General features: G+C 45.4%; 10 protein-coding genes across 10 annotated transcripts; 2 read left to right on the forward strand and 8 right to left on the reverse strand.

Annotated features, from left to right (window-relative positions):
• Positions 1–346: 346 nt before the first annotated feature.
• TbgDal_VII340 (hypothetical protein, conserved) lies at positions 347–1,978 on the reverse strand (the record flags this gene model as incomplete). Its single annotated transcript, XM_011776036.1, has 1 exon — positions 347–1,978. The coding sequence occupies one exon, from the start codon at positions 1,976–1,978 to the stop codon at positions 347–349; it is 1,632 nt and encodes a 543-aa protein (XP_011774338.1).
• A 1,419-nt stretch (positions 1,979–3,397) lies between these two features.
• TbgDal_VII350 (hypothetical protein, conserved) lies at positions 3,398–7,879 on the reverse strand (the record flags this gene model as incomplete). Its single annotated transcript, XM_011776037.1, has 1 exon — positions 3,398–7,879. The coding sequence occupies one exon, from the start codon at positions 7,877–7,879 to the stop codon at positions 3,398–3,400; it is 4,482 nt and encodes a 1,493-aa protein (XP_011774339.1).
• Positions 7,880–8,564: 685 nt separating this feature from the next.
• On the reverse strand, positions 8,565–9,635 carry TbgDal_VII360 (hypothetical protein, conserved; the record flags this gene model as incomplete). Its single annotated transcript, XM_011776038.1, has 1 exon — positions 8,565–9,635. One exon carries the CDS (start codon positions 9,633–9,635, stop codon positions 8,565–8,567), a length of 1,071 nt encoding a protein of 356 aa, XP_011774340.1.
• Positions 9,636–10,356: 721 nt separating this feature from the next.
• On the forward strand, positions 10,357–10,704 carry TbgDal_VII370 (hypothetical protein, unlikely; the record flags this gene model as incomplete). Its single annotated transcript, XM_011776039.1, has 1 exon — positions 10,357–10,704. One exon carries the CDS (start codon positions 10,357–10,359, stop codon positions 10,702–10,704), a length of 348 nt encoding a protein of 115 aa, XP_011774341.1.
• Positions 10,705–10,861: 157 nt separating this feature from the next.
• On the reverse strand, positions 10,862–11,266 carry TbgDal_VII380 (hypothetical protein, unlikely; the record flags this gene model as incomplete). The annotated part of the gene is made up of 1 exon (XM_011776040.1): positions 10,862–11,266. The coding sequence occupies one exon, from the start codon at positions 11,264–11,266 to the stop codon at positions 10,862–10,864; it is 405 nt and encodes a 134-aa protein (XP_011774342.1).
• A 325-nt stretch (positions 11,267–11,591) lies between these two features.
• On the reverse strand, positions 11,592–12,140 carry TbgDal_VII390 (hypothetical protein, conserved; the record flags this gene model as incomplete). Its single annotated transcript, XM_011776041.1, has 1 exon — positions 11,592–12,140. One exon carries the CDS (start codon positions 12,138–12,140, stop codon positions 11,592–11,594), a length of 549 nt encoding a protein of 182 aa, XP_011774343.1.
• Positions 12,141–12,837: 697 nt separating this feature from the next.
• On the reverse strand, positions 12,838–17,526 carry TbgDal_VII400 (hypothetical protein, conserved; the record flags this gene model as incomplete). Its single annotated transcript, XM_011776042.1, has 1 exon — positions 12,838–17,526. One exon carries the CDS (start codon positions 17,524–17,526, stop codon positions 12,838–12,840), a length of 4,689 nt encoding a protein of 1,562 aa, XP_011774344.1.
• A 472-nt stretch (positions 17,527–17,998) lies between these two features.
• On the forward strand, positions 17,999–18,361 carry TbgDal_VII410 (hypothetical protein, unlikely; the record flags this gene model as incomplete). Its single annotated transcript, XM_011776043.1, has 1 exon — positions 17,999–18,361. The coding sequence occupies one exon, from the start codon at positions 17,999–18,001 to the stop codon at positions 18,359–18,361; it is 363 nt and encodes a 120-aa protein (XP_011774345.1).
• Positions 18,362–18,457: 96 nt separating this feature from the next.
• TbgDal_VII420 (chaperone protein DNAj, putative) lies at positions 18,458–19,798 on the reverse strand (the record flags this gene model as incomplete). Its single annotated transcript, XM_011776044.1, has 1 exon — positions 18,458–19,798. One exon carries the CDS (start codon positions 19,796–19,798, stop codon positions 18,458–18,460), a length of 1,341 nt encoding a protein of 446 aa, XP_011774346.1.
• A 1,185-nt stretch (positions 19,799–20,983) lies between these two features.
• TbgDal_VII430 (hypothetical protein, conserved) lies at positions 20,984–22,483 on the reverse strand (the record flags this gene model as incomplete). Its single annotated transcript, XM_011776045.1, has 1 exon — positions 20,984–22,483. One exon carries the CDS (start codon positions 22,481–22,483, stop codon positions 20,984–20,986), a length of 1,500 nt encoding a protein of 499 aa, XP_011774347.1.
• Positions 22,484–23,044: the final 561 nt, after the last annotated feature.

Raw genomic sequence — 23,044 nt, forward strand, 5'->3', positions numbered from 1 at the left:
CGAAAGAAATGTGTGTGTTCATAAAGAACACAGAGAAGTATTGGAGAAAGGAAATGCTTGGGTAGTAACAAAAGTCTGAAAACAACAACAACAACATCAACATTATAGTATTTTCCATTCCAATAACAAATACGGCAAAGGAATAGTTATTATCACAATAGTGAGATAAACAAAAAGACGACGATGGCACATGTTTCAAAATTACTGAGTGGGAGGGAGGACGAAGCCGGGTTGTGATATGGTGAACGAGCAAGGGACTCTTCAGTCTCCCATTCACCTACAACACAGCAACAAAACCCAAAAAACAAAAACAAAAACAAAAACAAATAAACACACGTTTTGCCAGTTAATACGTGTGACCGTTGAGCACACTATTGTCTGCCAGCGCCGAGATTCTCATTTTCCTCGCATCGCCGCGACCGCTTTCCACGCATGAAAATAATTGCTCTCGCGCCCGTCGCTCCCTCGTAGATATTTGCTGCCGTTTCACGTGCTCCACGCGCTCGCAAATATAAACAGGAACTTCCCCATGGTTCTGCAAGCGCAAGATATGCCTTTGTTCCGTTGTGAAACAGTGAGCAGCTGTGACATGTTTAACGTTACGAGAAACAGCGAGAGTTGAAGGGTTGGAAGATAACGTACTTCCGTGGCTGGGCGTATCACCGCAGGAATGTGTGCTTTGAGTGGCGGGTGCATAAGGACTACTACTGCAACTGCGTATGTCTCGCATGCTTGACAATGTTCCATCACTTCGCGGTATAGGTATTTTCTGTTGTTTTGGGCACACCTTCCCTTCCACTGGTAGTTTAAAATCATTTATGTTTTCTATGAGTTCACGCATATACTCTTCTTCAGTTACCATTAGCGACTTACTCGTTATATGATGTATCATCAACTGGCGGTGAGCATCAATGAGCTCCAACGACACGTGGGATTCCCTTTCAATTTGGGTGCGTTGTGTTGCTTCTGTTTCATACAATAATGTTTGAACGAAAGGTAACAAACGCACGTGCTTTTTATATAAAATCGGGCTTTCCATATTTACACATACTGTCTTCACCGACCCTTTCACTACGCGAGAACACTCATCGCTGTCCGTGCTGCTATCCTTTATGTAATTTCCGTTAACCCAAACCTTCTTCTTTTCTTCAATAAGTTTTTCTTGTGACTGCGCCACTAGAGTTTGGTTGTTGAGTTCTGATAACACCGATGACGGTGAGTAATGTGGCGTGGCAGCGCTAATAACCGCGGTTACTTCTTCACGCGCGGCAACAACAAATGATGTAAAGTAAATTCGCTCCTCCGAAACAATAACATACCGTTGAATTGTCTCCTCCGCAATACATCGCAGAAGCCACAAAAACTGCGTATCTTCGCGAGCTTCTATGAATATTTGTTCGGGTGTGCAACATTCACCCTTAAAATCGGAGGGCGATAGTTCATAATTGGACGGTCTCCGGGACATTCCGCTAAGAAGTGGTTTTGAGGGAACATCATTAGTTATTCCATCATTTGTTAATAATTCTATACGTCCAGTCCCCAGGGCGTGTGGCATTAACTCCTCATGTATGGAACGTTGCTGACGGAAATGCATACCGGTATTTGAGGACGGGCATAACTGTTGTATAGCTGCTAATTTCCCTTCGCAGAATGCAATGGCGGCATCCACCTTGCCGACTAAACTCAGCGCTTCCACCAGTGGTGTTTCTTTTCCAGTGCCGCAGTTGCCTTTCCGTTGCGGTAATTTTCTTTCACGACTCGCATTCGCAGCAAATGCAACACCTGCGGAGAATTTTTTCCCACCACGTCGTTTCTTTTCCAAATCCACCAATTTCGTGTCTCCCGCAAGCAGTTGGTACGCCGTAATTATTCCTTCTCCAAATATTATCTGATCACCAGCGAGGCGATGCACTATTGCCCTGTCCAGATTCCGTAACCGATGTGAATAAACCGCTGCATTTGCTTCTAATTTTGTCATTTCACTGCCTTTCAAAATATGCGCAAGGGGGCCAAACCTCCTTTTCCTCTTCTTTTTTCCACTCGTTCCTTCTCAATGAAACGTTAAACAGCGTGAAATGGGAAAAAGAGGAGAGGGAAAAAGAAAAAAATATATATAGAAACAGAAATGAGTTTGATGTAGTATTTCAAAATATTTCCCCTCCTTACACATTGCTACAGGTTCTTAAAGAATAAAAAATAGCAATAATAAAAGACTATTGTGATACCATGAAAACATGCCGGCACGTGAACATACAAACACCGTCATCAAAACCCATACACACATACACATACACGCACATATAAATTTATAAATTTATTTATTTATTCAATACCGTACAAAATGAGCACACAAATACAGATCTTTTAAAGGTAATTTTATCTCTTTGGGTGAATGTGGAACGGGATATGGCCGATGAAGACACAAGAAAAGAAGTGCTAAGTATAAAAAAAAAAATAGGCGAATGAAGTACCGCATAAGCAACTGAAAAAGTCAAAAAAAAAAAAAGAATAGGTGAAAGAAGAAGAAATAAGAAAACAAGATAAAGAAAGGTCCCTCACATATAAGAGGAACTGGAGGTGTTAAGTGTTACTTTCATCCCGAAACGGATATGAGGTAAATGTAACACGAAAAGAAATAACCGTAAGAAAAAAGAGTGTTGGAACTATTGCCAACATCCCGTTGGGACTCATACAAATAATAAATAGCAACAAAGAAAAAGACGATAAGACAGAAATTGAAAGGAAAAGAGAGAGTAACAGATAAACTGCACCATCCCGTTAGATGGCGCCAGCAATCATGCCATAAACAAATCAAAATACAAAATGGAGAAGGAACGCGGGTGTCAAAAATATGAATTGGGGGTAATGGGAAACGGGAAGGAAAAAAAAAAAGAACATCATTCAATAAGGGGCTTTGCTGAGAGTCTTGGTTAAAAAAATTAAAAAAAAACAAAAAGGAATAGCACCGTTAAACAGAACGAATCGTCCCTAATATCCGTCTATTCTTTTTTTGTCAACTCTCCCCCCCCCAAAAAAAAGATATTCAGTCACTACACCTTTTCCGAGATTTTAAAAGAATAAATAACACACATGTATGTATTTATTTATTCTTTCCTCTCTTGACTCTTTGTTTTATTAATGAACACTATCAAAGGCAATTGCGACCTTTTTTTCTCTTCTATTTTTTTTTGTTGCTTCGATACTCAAATGGGTCTTCCCTCTCTCCCCTCTGGCGATATAAAGTGCCCGTTAAAACAAAAGAGAGGAGGAGGGGAGGGAATAAATACAAAGAGCAAAATCTACACACATTCATTAGCAATACACGATGGAAGGAAAAAAAAAAGCACGCAACTTCATCAACAAATGATAACACCAATTCAAGCAACCACTGTAGGTTTTACTCGCCGTCAACGAAACGGACATCCTTCTTTCCATACTTTTCACGTCTTCTTTGAATGGTTCGATGGAGGAAACTTTTCAACGCAGTCCTTATGGCGCTCTCGGCCTTTTCCACACTTATTCCCATGTCTTTAAGCAAATCATCTTGCTTGTAACCCATAGATCCCTCATTTCCAACACATGGAAGAGAAATCTCCTGGTGTTTAGTTGTCATGAGTTTTTGCGGTTGCGGCCGTCCCGGATGGTCAACAGAAAATTGTTCAGCAAAGCAGATATCACCAATTGATACGACAACAGAGGCAGGAGGTGTAATGTACTGCACCCGATTGCTTAGCACCCAATAACTCAGAACCTCATCCATGGGGTATGATTTCACTTCATCAAGTAATTGAGGGGGTGGTGTGCCCTCAAAGAGAGCGAGCGCATACCTGCCAGTGCGAACCGCACCATCCTCAGGAAACATCTTCAACAACGTCCAACCCACTTGCTCGACAAGAAGTTGTCTGCCTTCGTATTTTGGTATGGTGTCCAAGTTTGTTATTCTCAATAGATACTTTTCAGCAACGGTAAAAGGGTGCGCCTTCACCATCCTTATTGCTTTGATGGGGTCATCGAAGTGTGGTGCACCTACATCCGACGACCAGCGAAATTTTTTGGTGTATGCTATGTTATTATGACCATTTACGTTGATGGATGTAACGACAACATAAAGAGCTTCCCTTGTGCACATACCATGTACAGCCTCCGTGAGAATAAAGAAACCACGATTGGGGTCGTACGGCACAATGCTGCTGAAGTCCCGAAAGGATTGTGACCTTTGCTGGCCAAATGCCCTCATGGGTTCACCAATATCAGTATAATGAAACGACTTGCTGGTGTCAAGTGCTTCGCGTACAGAAAACAACTCCACTTCTCCATTCGATAGCGGAGGCTCTCCGGGGTACTCAAAGGACGGTGCGTTCGGGTCAGAACCGACACACCATGAAATAAATCCACATGGATGACATTCGGCACGTGACTTCAACGGTTGCAGAAGCTTGTCGTAAAGTGCTGCTGCATCAAACTTTCCCTCTGCGACTGCATGTTGGCGCTGTTTGGAGCTCCTGTACGATGTAAGAATGGAGGTGGGGCCTGAGAGCCTGTCAACATGCACCGACCGCGCTTCGGGTTCTCGGGGATCGCCTAATCGGATGCGTGAAAGGAAGTTTCCTACCGGTGCTAGCGTATGGATGGGAAGACTGACGTGGCCAAACGTGGTGGGGCCACATTTTGGGTTTGTAATGTATTCGATGATAACAATGGCATAAGTTTTATTAGTAACCATAATATCATCAAATTTGATGTCAAAGGTTGGTGATGTGCCATTCCCACCACTTTTCTGATAACCAATGGCATTTGGTGGTCTCATGAACAGCTCACAATCAGAGGAGTCATTCACCAGCCCCTTTGTTTGACGGCTGATATAGTTGACAAAGTAAACCAAAACGCGAGCACACAAACAGTTCGGTGGCAGTCCAACAATTTTGTTAACACGCAAATCCACAGACGCAAAACCCTCTCTTTCACTTCCAATTTTACGAGAGCTCGGTACATCGCCCTCACTGCGGAGTCCAAGCAAAACACAAGCAGATAGAGGTGAGACTCTCTCCTCCACTGGAAACCTCTGCGACCCCGAGCCACCAGTAATTTTGTCCCCATTTCCATCGTTGTTGCGACCACGGTTACGCGTACCCGAGGCACCATTGGTTTTGGTGTCGGAACTTTCACCTTTCGAGGAAACACAACCTCCATTTGATTGACATGTCACGGCACCGGTATGATCCCTACCATCCCTTCCGTCCATACCGCCACGTCGAAACCGCCTCAATGTTGCAGCTGAGTTCTGAGGATCTGAGGGAGATGTAGTTTCCCTTTCCTCTCTGTATTCACGTGGATACGGTTTCAATGTTGCAGTTGAGTTCTGAGGATCTGAGGGAGATGTAGTTTCCCTTTCCTCCTTGTATTCACGTGGATACGGTTTCAATATTGCAGTTGAGTTCTGAGGACCTGAGGGAGATGTAGTTTCCCTTTCCTCTCTGTATTCACGTGGATACGGTTTCAATATTGCAGTTGAGTTCTGAGGATCTGAGGGAGATGTAGTTTCCCTTTCCTCTCTGTATTCACGTGGATACGGTTTCAATATTGCAGTTGAGTTCTGAGGATCTGAGGGAGATGTAGTTTCCCTTTCCTCCTTGTATTCACGTGGATACGGTTTCAATATTGCAGTTGAGTTCTGAGGACCTGAGGGAGATGTAGTTTCCCTTTCCTCTCTGTATTCACGTGGATACGGTTTCAATATTGCAGTTGAGTTCTGAGGACCTGAGGGAGATGTAGTTTCCCTTTCCTCTCTGTATTCACGTGGATACGGTTTCAATATTGCAGTTGAGTTCTGAGGACCTGAGGGAGATGTAGTTTCCCTTTCCTCCTTGTATTCACGTGGATACGGTTTCAATATTGCAGTTGAGTTCTGAGGACCTGAGGGAGATGTAGTTTCCCTTTCCTCCTTGTATTCACGTGGATACGGTTTCAATATTGCAGTTGAGTTCTGAGGACCTGAGGGAGATGTAGTTTCCCTTTCCTCCTTGTATTCACGTGGATACGGTTTCAATATTGCAGTTGAGTTCTGAGGACCTGAGGGAGATGTAGTTTCCCTTTCCTCCTTGTATTCACGTGGATACGGTTTCAATATTGCAGTTGAGTTCTGAGGATCTGAGGGAGATGTAGTTTCCCTTTCCTCCCTGTATTCACGTGGATACGGTTTCAATATTGCAGTTGAGTTCTGAGGACCTGAGGGAGATGTAGTTTCCCTTTCCTCCCTGTATTCACGTGGATACGGTTTCAATATTGCAGTTGAGTTCTGAGGACCTGAGGGAGATGTAGTTTCCCTTTCCTCCTTGTATTCACGTGGATACGGTTTCAATATTGCAGTTGAGTTCTGAGGATCTGAGGGAGATGTAGTTTCCCTTTCCTCTCTGTATTCACGTGGATACGGTTTCAATATTGCAGTTGAGTTCTGAGGACCTGAGGGAGATGTAGTTTCCCTTTCCTCCTTGTGTGAAAAACTTTTTTTTGTCACTGGCGGGACTGGAGAGGCTGCTAATACCACTTTTCCGTTTTCGTCATAATTTTGTCGTTGCGTTTTAGTGTGTTGAATTGTCTCAGATGCTTTATCGACCCCCGTTTTAGCAGACATGCGGGGTCTAAGGTTTACTGCAGAAACACTGGGATCGTTCATGTTTTCTACCGTTTTGTTCGTAGCTGGCGGTTGCGACTCGAGACGATTCAAGTACGCTTCAGCTTCGCCTAAATCATCTGATGCTTTATCGGATATAAACCCTCGGAGTATAGGATCATCTAAATTTATGTGCTCCACGACCAACGCAACCGCCATATCCACCGGTGGTTTCCTAAGTTTGCTTACCCATGGTCCTTCATACAAAGCATTCACAGATGACCATGCGAACAAGCGCCCGCGGTATAGCAAATGTATTATGAACACGTGTAAGTCGTTGCATTCCGTTACGAAGAATTCCACTGGTTGCCCGAAAGAGGCATCAAATGATTTATTGTGCTCGCGCTTCATGTTGATGCTTCTGTATAGCCTGTGCCTAACTTCGTGCAGGACTCGGGGCCCTTGACTTGAAACTACCTTGTACTCTTCCACACAAACGGTAAATTCGGTAGCTGGTGCGGTGATATCCATATCCTCAATGCCTTTAATGTTTAAACCGTATTTTCCCACACACAGCGATGAGGTTTTAACCATTCGATTGAACTCAATAACGCAAACCTCTTCCCTGTCCCGGTTCCGTGTTGCCTCTCCACTGTTTAGTAGTTGATCCACCGCATCCGCATCCGCAGCCTCGCCGAAACCGTCAAACAGCTCTTTTTCCCACTTTCCCGTTTCCGCCTTTCTGACTTTTGCCGGTGGAAGAGTCTCATCGTGATTAGGTCTGTCGTGCTGCTTTTCTTTCAGAGGTCGAGCCGTTATCGCGGATCTAAGCATGTCTCGTATCAAAGCAATATCTTTTCTCGTGTCCGCAATCACCCTTTCGTTAAGGGCTGCAGACTCGATTTGCTGAAGTGCCCGCTCCCGCATGTAAAGTTCCCTCGATGGAAGAAAAAGATTCAACCTTTCATTGGGTAGAGGCCTCAAATGTAACTGGCTGCTGGTCGAACTCACATCACGTCGATTCGTAGAGTTGTGGTTTGCACCTCCAATAATCTTCGGTAAGTCGAATGTGACCTTCTGAGAAGTTTCCTCATTGTAAAAAGAAACATCACACGACTTAACGGGTGTGGAGACTGCGAAAAGTTGAGACGCCGGAGACTCTTGCAGGTATTTGCTCTCAATTATTAAGAAGCACTGAGGGACATGCTGTTGAGGCTTTAAAAAGCGTGAGTCTTCACTTATTCTGCCACAGTTGTCGCATTCACGCATTCCTCACCAAGCAAACAGTCAACTAACTAACTAACCAACCCCAGTTGCGTCCCTCGGTTCCACCAATTGCGTGCAAACCTATTACCAACGTTTGTTTTAACGTGCTCGATCCTCACCCTACTACAATGTAAACAATAATAACAACGTCCGGGGAATGGAAACATCAATGTACGCAGGTAAAAATAAGCGATAACAATAACAATAAAAAAGAGATTTATGCGAGTTAGTGAGACAAAGACCCCATTCCACGTTACTTCCACTGCCACACGTACGGCATACAACCTGCACCGATATCAGCCCCCGCACACACGCAGTTAAAATAACAACAGGAAAAAAAAAGCGTGAATGGCCATAACAGTCATAGGTTAGGGCACGGCAGTTGCTCTCTCCGGCACGACAATAGACGGTGTGAGAATAGCCCAACTTCACCCAACAAAAGACAAACAAATTCAACTTTAGAGGGCCCCACCATTTCCCCCTCTTTAAGAGGTTAACGATATTAAATATGGAAACCGAGACCCGTAAGCAATAAAATAAACGAGCAAATAGAAGATAGCGCAATGTTATTACGATGTGGTCATTCTTCCCTTCTACCTTCCCCGTGTGCGTATTTAAATGATTCCCCAAAGTCACTAAGTGGCAGCACTTGTGCCTGTGCAATCATCACCACCTTCATCCAACTCCGCTACCCGCCACTGTTCAAAGCAGAGAGCGGCCCATTTTCATCAAGCACATCAACTTTTGTAAGTTCAACACCGAAACATTCCATGAGCCGCCCCTCAAGCTCACTTCTGCGCTTTTTCCACGTAGAGGTAATGCGACAAAGTTTACGGTTGGGTGACTCGATTCGAGCCGCAAGTAACTCACCATCTATACGCTGCACTTCCCCTTCAGGGGCGAATGTGGCTTCCTTCGCCGCAGTGTTGTTAGCATCGAGAAGACGTTTAAGATCTATATGAAACGTACAAGCCCAATCAACCTCAAAACGGGGATGCGTGCTTCGCTCACTCTGCCCAACGTAGTGACGGAGAGTGTGCATATGTCGCAAAACTAAAACTTCATCACTGCTGTTTCTCTCCTTTCCACACGCACCTCCCTCGGTATAGACATAAACTGCCCATGAAACATCTTGCATATGTTTGCACCATGAGAAACGGAGCGCATCAGTAACATACTGTGTTGAAAAGAAAGCAACAGACTGCACCATGTATTGCATCAAGCGCAACGCTTTGCTGTGAACTGTATATTTGGGTGCATATCCGCCACCGCCGTTTTGGATATTTGTGACCGCACCCGTCTCGCCGCCCGCGCCACCATTTTCGGTATTCGCTTCAGTGGCACGCATCATGCCACTTTCAAGCAGCACAGTCATGAGAAGCGATGATGAGTCAGGGACGTCTTTTTGCTGCTTTTCCCATTCAGACTTTATGACGCTTGAGTCTTCCCCACACAACTCTACAAGTAACTCCAGGGATTCGCGAACGCGCTCATTTCTGTCCGAAAAATACTTGCTTTCGTCTTCCTTATCTTTCAGCACCAATACACTCACATGGTCCTGCTTTTCACGATAGTAATTATTTCTGTTTGGGGCTGCCACATATACTTGCGTTCTGGGGAAGTCTCGCGTGACACCTGCGGGATCCTTTCCAATGTCTCCAAGAAGTCGCCCCCTCCAGGATTCCTTTTTTTCATCCATTAATCCAACGAAACTGCAACGCACATCCGTTGAGCTTTCGGTTGAACATCCGCTTCCCATCGTAACCCTTTCAATACATCAGCGAACGAACAAAGAAAAAAAAAAAAGAGGATTCGGAGAAGAGAAGAAGGAAAAAGGTAAGGAATAAAGTAATAAAGCAACGTTTGCAAAACAAGTGCTCCTTCCCGTAGACACACGCGCACACAAACACACACATGACTGACATGTGCAGCGGTGTTTGCCCCACAATCACGGGTAAAGTCCTTTTTTTCCCCCCCCTTTCTTTTCAACACGGATGCAATGTTAGCAAATCATGTTAAAACTAAACAAATTGGCATATATTTATATATTTATTTATATTTATATATTTATTTAAGGAGGAACATGTACCGTATCGAGTAGAATGTGGCGGAAGGAAACGAAGTAGGAGGTGGAAGGTGGGGCCAAAAGAAAAACAACAGGCTACATGGAAACTGGCGCGGGACATAAATTAATCAACCAGGAGAAGGAAGGAAAATATTGTGGAAAACCAGGCAAAAAAAAATCTTTTTGTGGGCACGTGAGTGCGTTATTTACAAACATGTGGTGCTCGTGTCGAAAAGACAAAAACAAAAAGAAATTAAACAAAAAAACAATACTAGTTATAATAGTAACAACATTTGTAACGGTAATAACCGAACATATTCTCTACAGGTTAAAGGGTGGAAAAAAGAGAGAGAGAGAACGTCGCACAGAAGTGAAAAAACAAAAAAAACTCGATCCGAAATTCACACAAGCAACAATGATAATAATAAAGCATAATAAAAAAAAAACAATATTAACTCAAAACGTTTTCGCATTCACCATCACCAAAACCGCCCTCTTTTCCTCGCTCCTTTTCCTCCTCTCGTCACATTATTGTAAACGCCGTGAAATCAAACGCATTAAAATACGCGTAGGGGAGTTACATTCACCACCGTATGAACCGGCAGATATAAATAAAAACATATATATATGTATGAATATATATATATATATATATATATATATATTCATAAATATGTGTGTAAACATACAAACCAGTTACATTTCCAACGCCACACGTCCCAAAGCAATGCAACGGAGACAAAATGTGCAGAGGTGTCGTTGAGGCAGGGAAATATAAACTCAACACAAGTGAAAACAAGAAAAAAAAATCCGTAAACAACATGCTCAGCAGATAGCAAAGAGGACGAAAATGAGCAACACAAATTAGAGGGAGGGGAGGAAGAAAAAAAAAAAAGGAAAACCGCGGAAGCTTATCTTACTTACTTACCCCCCTTTTTTTTCCATCGGATCATACAAAAGGAGCGTTTCAGCCGCCTCTTTTTTCCTTTTTGCTGCTTTGTTTCTCTCATGTAGAAGCTCAGTGCATTTAAGACAAAGAAAAAAGAATGCGAAAGGTTGCATGTACGCATGCTTGTATGTGTGTGTGTGTGTGTGTGTGTGTGTGTGTGATTACGTAGCACCGATTCTATATGTCTCGTGGTCGCAAATGAGGAAGTAAACTTCAAACAATAACAAAAATAAAATAAAAAAGAAATCCTAAACGAATAAAAGAAATTGATAGGAGACAGTATGATAACGAAAATGACAAAAATACAGTCCAACGAAACCAAAGAAGAAGAAAAAAAAAAAGAAAGTTTATACACCTTCGTGCCCCTTTTAGACATGTGAAAAAAGCCATTAGCCTCGTGTAACTAATGGTGACTTCATGTAAGGGTTCACATTTATTGTGCCTCAACGGACCCGGAGTGCAATGAATACTCAAAATGTAAGCGCAACATTCGAAAAAAAAAAAATGAGACAACTGGTTCAGTACTACGTAATCCCGTGGTAGCTATCCACGATAGGGGTGAAAACTGGAAACAAAAAAGAAAACTATTAAAGTATCCAGATTTCAGTACAAAAAAAAAGAATGGGGAAAGGAATTAGAGTCGATGTAAGTCACCACCTCACTAATGGAACGTACCCACAAGACACAACATATTACTTCCCTTAGCCGGGGCCTTTTTCTTTTTCTTTCTTCCTTTCTCCCCTCTCCTCGTCCTCAGGTTTAACTAAACCCACAGCAAATGGTTCAAGCATGCTTTCACATGATACCCATCGATGGTAATAGTTGAATAGCTCCGTTGCGTCTCTCCCACCACAAAGCTGAAGCATCCGCTCCCCTCCCGGGTGAAAATGCTGAAACTTTGTGCAGTCATACACCACGGAACCTATAACTATCCATAGATGATCAGGTGTGTTGTGTCTCCTGATTTCACTTATACTAAGGTACGGTAACTTCTTTTCATTAGTCTCCCGTTTCATCTTCCTCCATATGCTCTGCAATATTCCACCCCAGTCAACCATTGAGAAACCGGCTCTACATGAACTCTTCGCGCGCAACATAACATCCAACGTCTCACGGGTGACTTCCATCCGAAACGGCTCATCATCCGCTGAACGCCCAGCCGTGGATGGATTTTGTGAAGACGCCTCCTTTTCTGAATCAGTGCTGAGCTCGTTGGGTGATTCGGGGTTTCCTCCGTCAGGCAAAGACATGGGTTAAGCGTTGAACCTCTGCACTACTAAACCTGAACGACCAGGCAATTATATTAAACGCTTCTTGTGTTAAAATTAAAACGAGATGTAGGGGTATTTAATTATTTAATTATGTACTCGACCCCACTCGAGCAACGGGTGTGGGCGTTACCGTTCTTACTATAAGTTTCCAACTTCTACAGGAATGAACACGTCTAATTGAGTACGCAAAGGAATAAAAGACTGGGAACTCGGCCTAGGGAGAGGACGACCAAAAACAGAAACATAACAGATCCGCAAAGAACGAATGAAATAGGAAGGAAACAGGAAGGAAAAGGGGTTGATTTCGCAAAAGTAACAAGTGGACTCCACTGGAGGGATACGAGTTGACGACAATCAATCATACACAAAAATGACTGTACAGATGCTCCTTGCAAAGTAGAAACAATGAGTGAGGCAAGCGGCTAGTCTCAAAACTACGCACGTATATAAATATATGTATGTGCGTGTTCGTACATGGCCAACAAGTAAAAAAAAAATATAATACCAAAAGGCAAACAACCACACAAGTCATGGATACCGTGCGGCGAAGAAGGTGAGCAGGCGGCAACGGTAGCAAAAAAAAAAAAAAGGAAAAAGAAGGTAAAGGAAAACACAAGCACCACAAAGCAAACATCCCATAGACCACCCCAACGTGAAAGAAATCAACTTACGCCACTCAACTTTCACTACTAGCTGGCTTACGGCCAAACAGCCGGTCCCGTTGCTGCACAATCACTTCTAGATTGGGAGCTTCATCTATTGTGAACTCTTGTGGACACTTAAATGGTTCGGGCCGCCAACGTCGCTCAGTGCCCAACACAACCCGGTCAGCATCGGGAACAACAGGGGGAACGAAGGAACATGCGAAGGGCACGTGATTAAGTTCTTCCGGCAGACGTGTTGAACTGCCAGTCCCCGAAAGGGCAGCGATGCCACCATACTTTGGAACTCGTCGTATTGCCCAGTCACTCCATACAATGCGGTCGTCCATACCGGAGGGAGGACACGCAGGCACAGGAGGCAGCAAATCTTTGCGAATGTAACGTGAAGGAACTACGCTCTCTGTTGAGTCATCATCATCACCCAGAGGAGGGGAACCCAAGGGAAGCCTTTCCGCACATCTATCTACAATGCGGGAAAAGACACTTGTCTCTGTGATAACTGGCTTTTGTGAAGGCGCTGATTTCACTTCAGTCTTTTTCTTGAAATCATCCAGCGCAGGGAATGGCGGTGGGGGTGGAGGAATGGCAGGTCTGAAGTTCGCCGCTCGGACAGCAGCTGCATTGTCGTTCCCACCATCCAGCATTGAAAACAGGTTTGGTGCCCTGATATGTGGCGGGCGTGGAAGGGTGAAACTTTCGATAGGCTCTGTATTCAGTGGAACAGCGAGACCAATAACAGTTGACGTTACTTCCCACCAAAGTTTAAACGCCTCAACTTCAGCGTCTGGAGATGCGGGCAACTTCCGTAGTTCGTCAACAGGTGGTAAAGCCGCACACCCGTGTAATGCAAAAGAAGGCCCCTTTCCCATCCCATCTGTCGAGGGGTCACAATCCAAAATGGGTCTACCGGCCATGTTTGTAACGATAACAGACCCATCTGCACGGCGGAATAAACCACGTGATACCCACTGACCCTGTGACCAGCAGCCGGCATAAACTTCTCGATTTCTGCCGTAGCGCCTTATTGCAAGCATGCGGCCGCACTTCAGCCTCTGGAAGCAGCGATCACACACACGCTGCTGTCCGTCCATTTTGAAATGTGGGGGCATAGAGGCACGCGACTGTGAGCAAGCATCGCAAAAAACCTCACCACAAAGACGACAATGATGACGCCGAATGAAAAAGGTAAATGTAGCACTGCAGAGAGAACAGTGCGATGCCTTGTCGTCGTTCACCATTACAGGTAACATGAAGCAGTCGTCCCGCTCGTTTCCGTTGGCATATGTAGTTTCATACACAGATTCCGTGGCTGCATCATGAATTGCCACAGAACCACATAAAACACCATTACGCCATTCACCCACAACTGCACATTCACCTGAAAATAACTCAAACCCATGACCATGTTGTTTACCGGCGACGAAGTTACCATAATAGACGCTACCTCCAAGAAGCAATTTCCCCATGCCTTCGATACGACCCGACGTGAACTCACCGCTGTACAAAAATCCGTCATCGTCCTGTAAAATCCCTGAACCGTGCCACACACCATGTTTCCACTCACCATTGTAGCGAGACTTTCCATCTTTACCACAACCGTATGACTGTCCACGGCCATGTTGACGACCCTTGGAGTCCAACTCTCCATGATATTTGATTGTCTTGAGGGCTCCGTTCTCCCACGTACCGGCGTAAGCAGTACCATCCGAGCAGCTGTACGCACCTTCACCGTGCCAGTTATCATCTGCAAACCCCCCAGTGTAGGTTTCACCGTTCCAAAGAATCTGCGTACCGAAACCATGCCTTCGACCCTCCTTGAACCCTCCTAGGTAGTATTCATTTTTTCCCCACCAAAGGGAACCGAAAATGTGTGGGATGGCGGAGGAAATGTAACCCTCATAAATAATATACTCATCCTCCTTCGTTTGTGCCCGTGGGTCACAGGTCCCCTGCTCCGTGCCGGTAGTGCACCACAAATCTGGATTCACACTTTCTTCCTTGCCTTCTGGTGTGCTTGGAACTGGAGTTTTCCCATCTTCATCTTCACCACCACCAACACCACCCGTTTCTTCACCCTCCTGTGAGGCACAGTTACAATACCGCATGGGAAGCCAAAGTGTGATGAATTGGGCTTCGAGTTGCAACGTACTAATACAAGTTGTACATGCCTGTAACTGCGATGGAGAGTTAACTACAGCAGGTGCTTCTGCTTCACTGTCGCCAATAGGCGTTGCCTTACACTGTCGCATCAAAGCCTCCAGCTTCGGGTGATCGCGCAGGTCCAAAGTGTTGTAACAGGAGTTGCAGCAAACCCGATCACAAATAGCACATTTTAGTTCCTTACGAAAAAATGTGAAGGGTTTCTCGCACACGGCGCAGACTTTGCCAGTACCGCTCTCTGAGAGAGGTGCCTCACTAATATTTTTTTCGGCGTTCTGCTTTAGAATTTCCCCGTGGTACGGAGCATTAGCTCGATGAGGGAAAACGAGTTTTGGGTGGCTCTGCACCCAATCGGCACGCATACAGACTCCGGAGTTAAATAGGACAACCCCACTGCCCTCTTGCAGTCCAAGACACATCGTTACAGGTGGTTTCCCAATAACTACATCGTTCTGCTTTTTCTTCTTAACCTTTGCGACTACGGCAGTGACGTCTGGGGCACTAATGGCAGCTGCTGCACATTGAGCCACAAGTAACTGGCATGACGAATAGGGAACGACGGTCGGCCTCCATTCACCACGAAGCAGATAATGCTCATGGCAAACAGTGGTCAGAACTTCACATTCCTTTTCCCCCTTTAAAGGTTCGTTGCGAAAGAAGCTCGTGAAGAGGGACATCAATGTGTTCGAGCCATCCCTCTGCTCCTCCTTCTGTAACTCAACCTGGTGTGCCGTATGGGCTGTAGCCAAACATTCCTCGGCAGAGTTGGTGACATTTTTCGTGCTGACGGCGTGGTAGAGCCCAACACCAATGGGGGAATCCAAGCGCCAGTCACCAGAAAAGTATGAACCGTCTGTGAACCACATACGACCACCAGGTCCATTGCGAAAACCGTCTTTGAAGCTCCCCACGTATAAATCACCGGATGGGAACTCCCACGACCCGGAGTCGCACGAAAGTGTGTCATTTATCCAGTTGCCTATCAGGATGTGACCACACAACCGCAGGACTCCGGGCCCATGACGCACGCCCTGGCAAAATACGCCAAAGTGCTCCAACAAAGGAGATGTAGTGACATCCCCAGAAGGGGCTCCATCTCCACTCTTACCAGAGTTACCACCTGCCGGCAAACTACCGGGAATGCCACCACCTTTACTACCCTTACCCTTATGCGCCAGCAAGTTGCGGAAGACTAAACTTCCAACACCATTGAAACTGACACCATCCCATTCACCATCGTAGCCATCGACAAGAACGTCGTTGCGCCAGATTCCCGCCTGAATGGAGCCGTTCTTTCGTTGAAGGATTCCCTCACCCTCCCGGACGTCGTTAACAAAATTACCGCTATACTCCGAGCCATCGGCATACCGTAAATTTCCGCCCCCGTGACGCATGTTTTTCACGAACGAACCAAAGAAGAAATCACCGTTTTCGTACCAAACGAGGCCGCGCCCCTGCCGCATCTCACCAACCCACTCTCCCTGGTAGCATATTCCACCGTCGGCGGGCACCCGGTGCCAAAACATTGTTCCGTGCTTCCGCTCTCCGTTTTCGAAAACGCCCACAAACGTGGACACACCCGGGTACTTCACCACACCTTTGCCGTGTATGAGACCTTGCACAAAGTCTCCCTCTACAATCGCACCAAGTTTATGCAGGGTTGACTTACCTTCACCATGGCGTAGTCCACCTTTCCACATTCCTTCATATATGTCACCATTCTTGTAGCGCATAGTGCCGCGCCCCTCGATCTTATCGTTACTGAAGTTGCCAAAGTATTCATCTCCATTGGGGTAACGCATGCAGCCTTCACCGTCACGCTTACCGCGCACCAACATCCCCTTAAACTCCCCACCATCCACATAACTAACCTTTCCGCCTCCATGCCGCTCATCCTTCAACCATTCACCGTCGTACACCTCGCCACTCGCACACTCAAGGCGCCCACGTCCGTGACGAGAATTCGAATTGAACTCCCCCTTGTAAACGTCTCCGTTAGCGTATCGCAAAATACCACGTCCGTGTCGGTGATAAGTGTGATGAAAATCCCCTTCATACTCCTTTGGTGGGTGGGTGAGTTCGTACTGTGAAACAGGAACAACACCGCGTTTGGATACTTCTCCCGGCCTGCGCTTATAAGTTATTTTTCCGCGACCGCACATCCTGCCACTGTTGAACTCACCTTCATATGTAAAACGGGTTGTATTAAGTACACCCTCTCCATGAAAAGCGCCGTTAGCCCAACGCCCCCCATACCGATCCCCGCTGCCATATATGGATGAAGTATCCTTGAAGATAACAATTCCAAGACCGTGTGGTTTGTCGAGCAGCATGTCACCATAATATTCACTTCCATCCGGCAGTGTGTGGGGTGACAGGTTTTCTTGTTTTGCCGGATCAAACTCGGTTACCTTCTGAAGAGTCACTGGTAGGGTGAGGACAGGGGAGGCGTTAAAAAAAGCTGGCGGAGCAGGTGTGGGGTACTCGTTCCGTGTTAAAATCTCGGAATTATTACTACTACTATTGTTATTGTTATCGGGCATAACCGCTCAATTTTCCTTTCCTCGCAGGCTTTCACAACACAAATGGAGGAAGAAGCTGAGGAGCATTTGGAGACGAAACATGTGAATGAAGGGACAAATGTACAGACAATTTTGGAGAAGACCTTTTGCATATGTGTACTTGTCGGTTTTACATGAAGGCATGGGAATAACCAACACTGCTCAGCAGGAGCAGGTGGTTCAACACGTGTGTGTTTTGGGGCGGGGGGGGGGGGGAGGGGGAAGATGAATCAACCCCACAAAGACGGAGAAAGAGACAGAGACAGAGATAGAAGCGGCCAATGGCAGCGACATTTCTTTTTTGGTTTCCCTTCTCTTTCCACCTCCTCAATTCTAGTCATCATTCCAACAAAGTATTTAAACGCTAAACCTTGAACACGTGCTGAGACAGCATTTCATAGGTTAACAAACGCATCCACATAAAATAACAATCCAACGTTACACGTACGTATTGATGTCACGCTTCGACGATATCACCTTTACCTTTTTCTACTTTTCTTATTTTGTTTCCCTATATAATTTTTTTTGCGCGTGTGCGGACACAACTTGTTTCCTTCCCCACGACTTTCCCCCACTTCCGCGTACCCCCTTTTTTTTTACTTCTTTTTTTTCCTTCCTTCCTCCCTTCATACACCGAATAGATTGCCGTCCCAACGGATGTACCTGCTGCAACCGTAGCAAACCCAATAAAGGCGGGCGGGGGGGGGGGAGGGAGAGGACCCGAAACGCAAATAAAAAGCCTAGTAACTGCATTTTAAAAAAAAAAAAATCGAAGTGTCACATTCATATATATATATATATATATATTTATTTATAATTTTTTTCGTGCAATTCTCAATATAACTGATGCCCCTTTTTTTTTTCCACACAACTTTTGTTGTTGTTTGCGTGGATTCGGGTACAACCATCTTACTTACAGAAAACCAACATACCGCAATGGTCCTTTTCCAAGACCCGTTAACTCAAGAAAGGAAGAGTAATACTGCGCGTACGCAACAAATGATTTTACAACCAAAGATGCCACCGCAACCAACACGGTACTACCGTCGTGCGTTGACAACGGGAAATCGTTGAAACGACTAAATACCCCCGGAATTTGAATATTGGCACATGCCTGATCATATTTCCTACGCTTACTGTCCGTCCCTAACGTTTCGTATGCCTGGTTTATTACTGCCATACGTTCCTGTGCCGCATTCTGAGCTTCCGCCTCCTTTGGCGCATGATCGGGGTGATTCTGAAGTGCTGCAGCGCGGTACGCCCGCTTAATGTCTTCAAGGCTCGCTGTGCGCTCCACTCCAAGCACTTCATAATAGTCAACAGTTGACAAGGTGGTGGGGTAAAAGAAACTGCCAGTATTCCAATCATCTTCACCATCATGTGCTGAAGATTCGGCGTTGGATCTGGCGTCATCGGCCCGTGCCTCCGCCTCAGTTGTTGGATGAAATCTCTCCAATTCTTGGAGCAACTTAACCCCCAACCTGCGACCCGATTTGCCAATGGCCGGTCCTAAAAGCAGAAGCAGTGTTCGTTCACACCAGAAAATACATCCAGAGCTGGGGTTACGAGATACCCGCCCACCAAACCAGGCCCCAACACTGCGTGCGCACACAATAAGCACTGAATGCGTAAGCGACTCAACTGTGGTAGACAAGTACCGTTTAACCATCGGCCACAGCGCATCCTTCTCATCGCGCGACCTGTAAAACAACACCGCCCAAGCTATTTGCTGAATGATGTGCTCAGTGATCTCACTGACCAGGCTACTGGCTACGACAGCCGCTGGTGTAGATGATGCGTAACTACTGTTGTAAAAGGAAATAGATTCACCGTAGTCGTTAACACCATCGGTACCGTCATCTCCCAAGGAAGGCAGGCCGACTATTGTATTCCTCACCCAGTTCCACAGGAACGACGGAACAAAAATCTTTGCCACACTGCAAGGAAAGTGAGTGATCCAGCAATTACTGAAACGGTAATGCTGAACGTAGGGGAAAGTGCAGTGAAGCACTGCGGCACGGTGAAGAAGTAAGGAGTTACTGCTAGTGAAATAGGCTACCACACACCATTCCACTACACGTTGGGATAGTTGCGCAATCACTATATTCACAGTGCGAGAAAACAATCCCAGCCCCTTACCACAGTTACTACCAGCTGTACCAATCGATCTGAAGATTGCCTTCAGCACATCGACGTTGAAGGCCGAACCGGCAAAATATTCGTAAAACAGCATTGGAATCAACCGGAAGCCCATGCGGCACATCGGTTTTGGGATCTGCGGACGACATAGTGTTGTCTCTTTTGCTTCTCTCCCTTGATTCCTCTCCCCGATGTGTAGAGAAAGGAAAATTAGAAAGTAGTTAAAGGGAAATAAAAATAAATAAATTAATAAAGTACAGACTTGAATCGGATCGTGGAAATTTAGTTCCATCACCACCTTCCTCCACCGAACCGTTTTTAGTTGTTAAGAGAAAGTTTCTGATAAGAGCAACAAAGCAAGTGTTGGTAATATCATCCATCCGTACTAATTCCTCCTTGCGAGTGACCTTATCTGTTTGCGAGGACTCGGGGAAAGGAAATGTAGCTCACGTCTCATTTTTTACTTTTTACACATCCTCCCAACCTGAGTCATATAAACGGTAAAGCTCAATATTTTGTTGCCGGCATTTTTCTTATGCGCTCGTAAATTGGTTTCTTATATGCTGTATTATTCCTTCTTCAGCAAAGTTATTTGCACACCACTGCAGTGAAGGTTACACGATTTTTTTTATTTTTTTGCGGACACGCCGGAACAAACAAAAAAGGAGGGAAATGGGTGTAAGTTCCTGCGTAGCAACGAAGCGCACGACAGAAAGTTAAACATAATTAGAGAAGAGACAGCGAGAAGAGGTGGACAAAGATAAATAAATAAATAAAGAATGATTTAATAACAGGATAATTAAACACGGGGAAATGATGATCCTGAAGAGGGACACCAAACATTTCCTTCGTGTTAATCACATAACACACGCCCATAAAAAAAAAAAAACTTCGTCCGCTTACCTTTTGTACTGCCCGACCGCTGTTGATGTTTTACCCACTCGCGCCACTTCTTCAGCCTCTTTCACAATGTTTGTTGTGCGTAACTCACCTTTTTCTTTTATGTGCAAAGTTTCGGCTAACGTAGCGTTGGGTGAGTGGCAACCAATCGTGTATATATAAGAAGCTACTTTAGATTTGGATACCTATGCGTAGAAGGGTTAGAAACAATGTAGAACAAAGACACCGAAAAGGGAAAAACAAACACGCACATATCTTTCAATTTGTGCATGCTTCTATAAACTCTATGCCGCCATCCGTCCAAAATTTCTTTCACTGTTTTCGTCTTCCCCACCCCTCCCCAGCTTCCTCTATGTGAAGCAGAAGATGACAATAAGCGTTGTATGAAAGAAGGTTACTTTTACATTCTGTCAATGTAATCATAATTCCATACATTTACCCGGTGATCACCACCAGAGGACAAAATAAATTTCTTTTCCTTGCTAAAGGCAATGCGATAAACAAACCTTCGGTGCGCCACGGCTCGCCAAAGCGGCTCTCCAGTCATGGCATCTGTGAGTCGCATGTTATCATCCCGTCCACATGAAAGTATAGCTCGACCTCTGGGAGTAAACTTAACCATATGAACTGGTTTTTCGTGGTGCCGCAGCAGCAGCGTTGGAGATGATGAGTTCCTAATGTCCCAAACACGTATGACACCGTCTATCCCGCAGGAAGCGAATACTTGCTCATCATTACGGAGGGCGCAGCACCACACAGTAGATGCATGATCAATGAACCGATCTATGACACAGTCGCCGCCGCTGCGGAGATCATGAGCGTAAATTATGTTATCATCCCCCGCAGAAAGGGCGAAGTGGTTGTTTAGATCAGATGTCACAACCGTAAACACGGAGGCGGCGCTACACCCAATGGTTTGTACGCATGTGCTGGTAGATGCATCCCATATACGGACCGTACAGTCCATAGACGCCGTCGCGACACGGTCATCGCCTAAAAGAAAGTCCACACCATACACTTTTCGTTGGTGCCCGGAGAATACGCAACTCGTGGATCCGTCAACGCTGTGCATTGACGCTGTACAGTCGGAGCGCCCAGCCACCACGTGCCTTTCGTCGTGCGAAAGCGCATTAGATAAGACAACACTATCTTGTACATCGAATTCTGCAGTAACCTCGGCCGTTTTCAGATCCCACCGCAACATTTGTGCCTTCGTGCCAGAAAACACCGTTGTACCATTGCTGGTGAGAGACATGGCATACGAAGTTGTCTTTTCTGTTAAAATAGAACGCACCAGGTTCGGTACCTTCTCTGGTTCTGCCTTGGTGGTGGTGGCACTCCCTACATCGTGGACGGCATTCTCTTCAGACTCGAACAATTCCATGGGTGAGGGTGTTTCACGTGGCGAGTCTTCCGCAAAGGGATCATTGGGCACCTTACGCTTTTCCTGGTACGTTGTAGTGCCGTTGGATACTTCAACCTCCACTCGCTTGACTTGACGCGGGCGGGCATTACTTCCTGCACACAAGTGCTCCATTTTAACCAAATTGACGGTACACATACGTTTTTTCACGACAACGAGACATTCCGTCATATTGGAGCGCCGGGCCTCATCGAGCCTCTCACAGGCATCAGGTGGGTACAGTTCCCATTCACCGGGCATGTCAAGATCCTCTACAAACCACGCGAATTTTCTCGTTGAATCGTCCGGCGCGTCGTCGTCTTCCGGTGGCGGTGGTAAATCCTCCTGAATACATAACGGGATGGTAACATATCCAATTCCATTAAAGCGAGGTTCACCAACACGTCGCTTCGTTTGAAGTCGCCGAACACTGCGGTCCGTAGAAACTTGCCTGGCGCTGGTTGCTTTTTTCCGCGGTATGCTTCCACCGCCACCCATTATTAGTAGTATACACACGCCTCCTCCTAATCTTACTCGCTAAATCCGATAACCTTTCTGATCAAAAAATAAAAATAAAATCCGTTCTCCTGCTGCTGCAAACAACTCAAAAAAGAAAAAAGTTCGTGATGCTTCCTCCCAGTTGGTTGAGAGCTGGGGAAACTCAGTTCTTAACAAGATGATATATAGAAGTTACGCGCATCCATAAAGTAGAATTCAATAAAGCATTTGTTCATTTTACCATCCTTTCTCAAGCCACGGGTGTAACGGCGGCAACAATGTCACCAATACAAGAAATAGAGGGAAATAATGAGACGATGACACCAACTTACACCAAATCGGCTACCCGAGCTATTTTTTCTTTTTTTTTGTTCTTTCAATCCTCCTACTGTTAATTTCTTCCCTGTTATTTTCCCCCATTTTTGGAAAGTGTTTTAACACTAAAAGAATGTGAGACATTACCTTTAGTTTCTCTCATCTGTATCGTCGTTATTTCCCCCCTCTCATCACTGCTGGTTATCTCTGCATTGCGCCATGACACTTACGCAACTTTTAAACATT

Source organism: Trypanosoma brucei, chromosome 7, assembly GCF_000210295.1.
Source record: "Trypanosoma brucei gambiense DAL972 chromosome 7, complete sequence".
Lineage (NCBI taxonomy): Eukaryota > Euglenozoa > Kinetoplastea > Trypanosomatida > Trypanosomatidae > Trypanosoma > Trypanosoma brucei.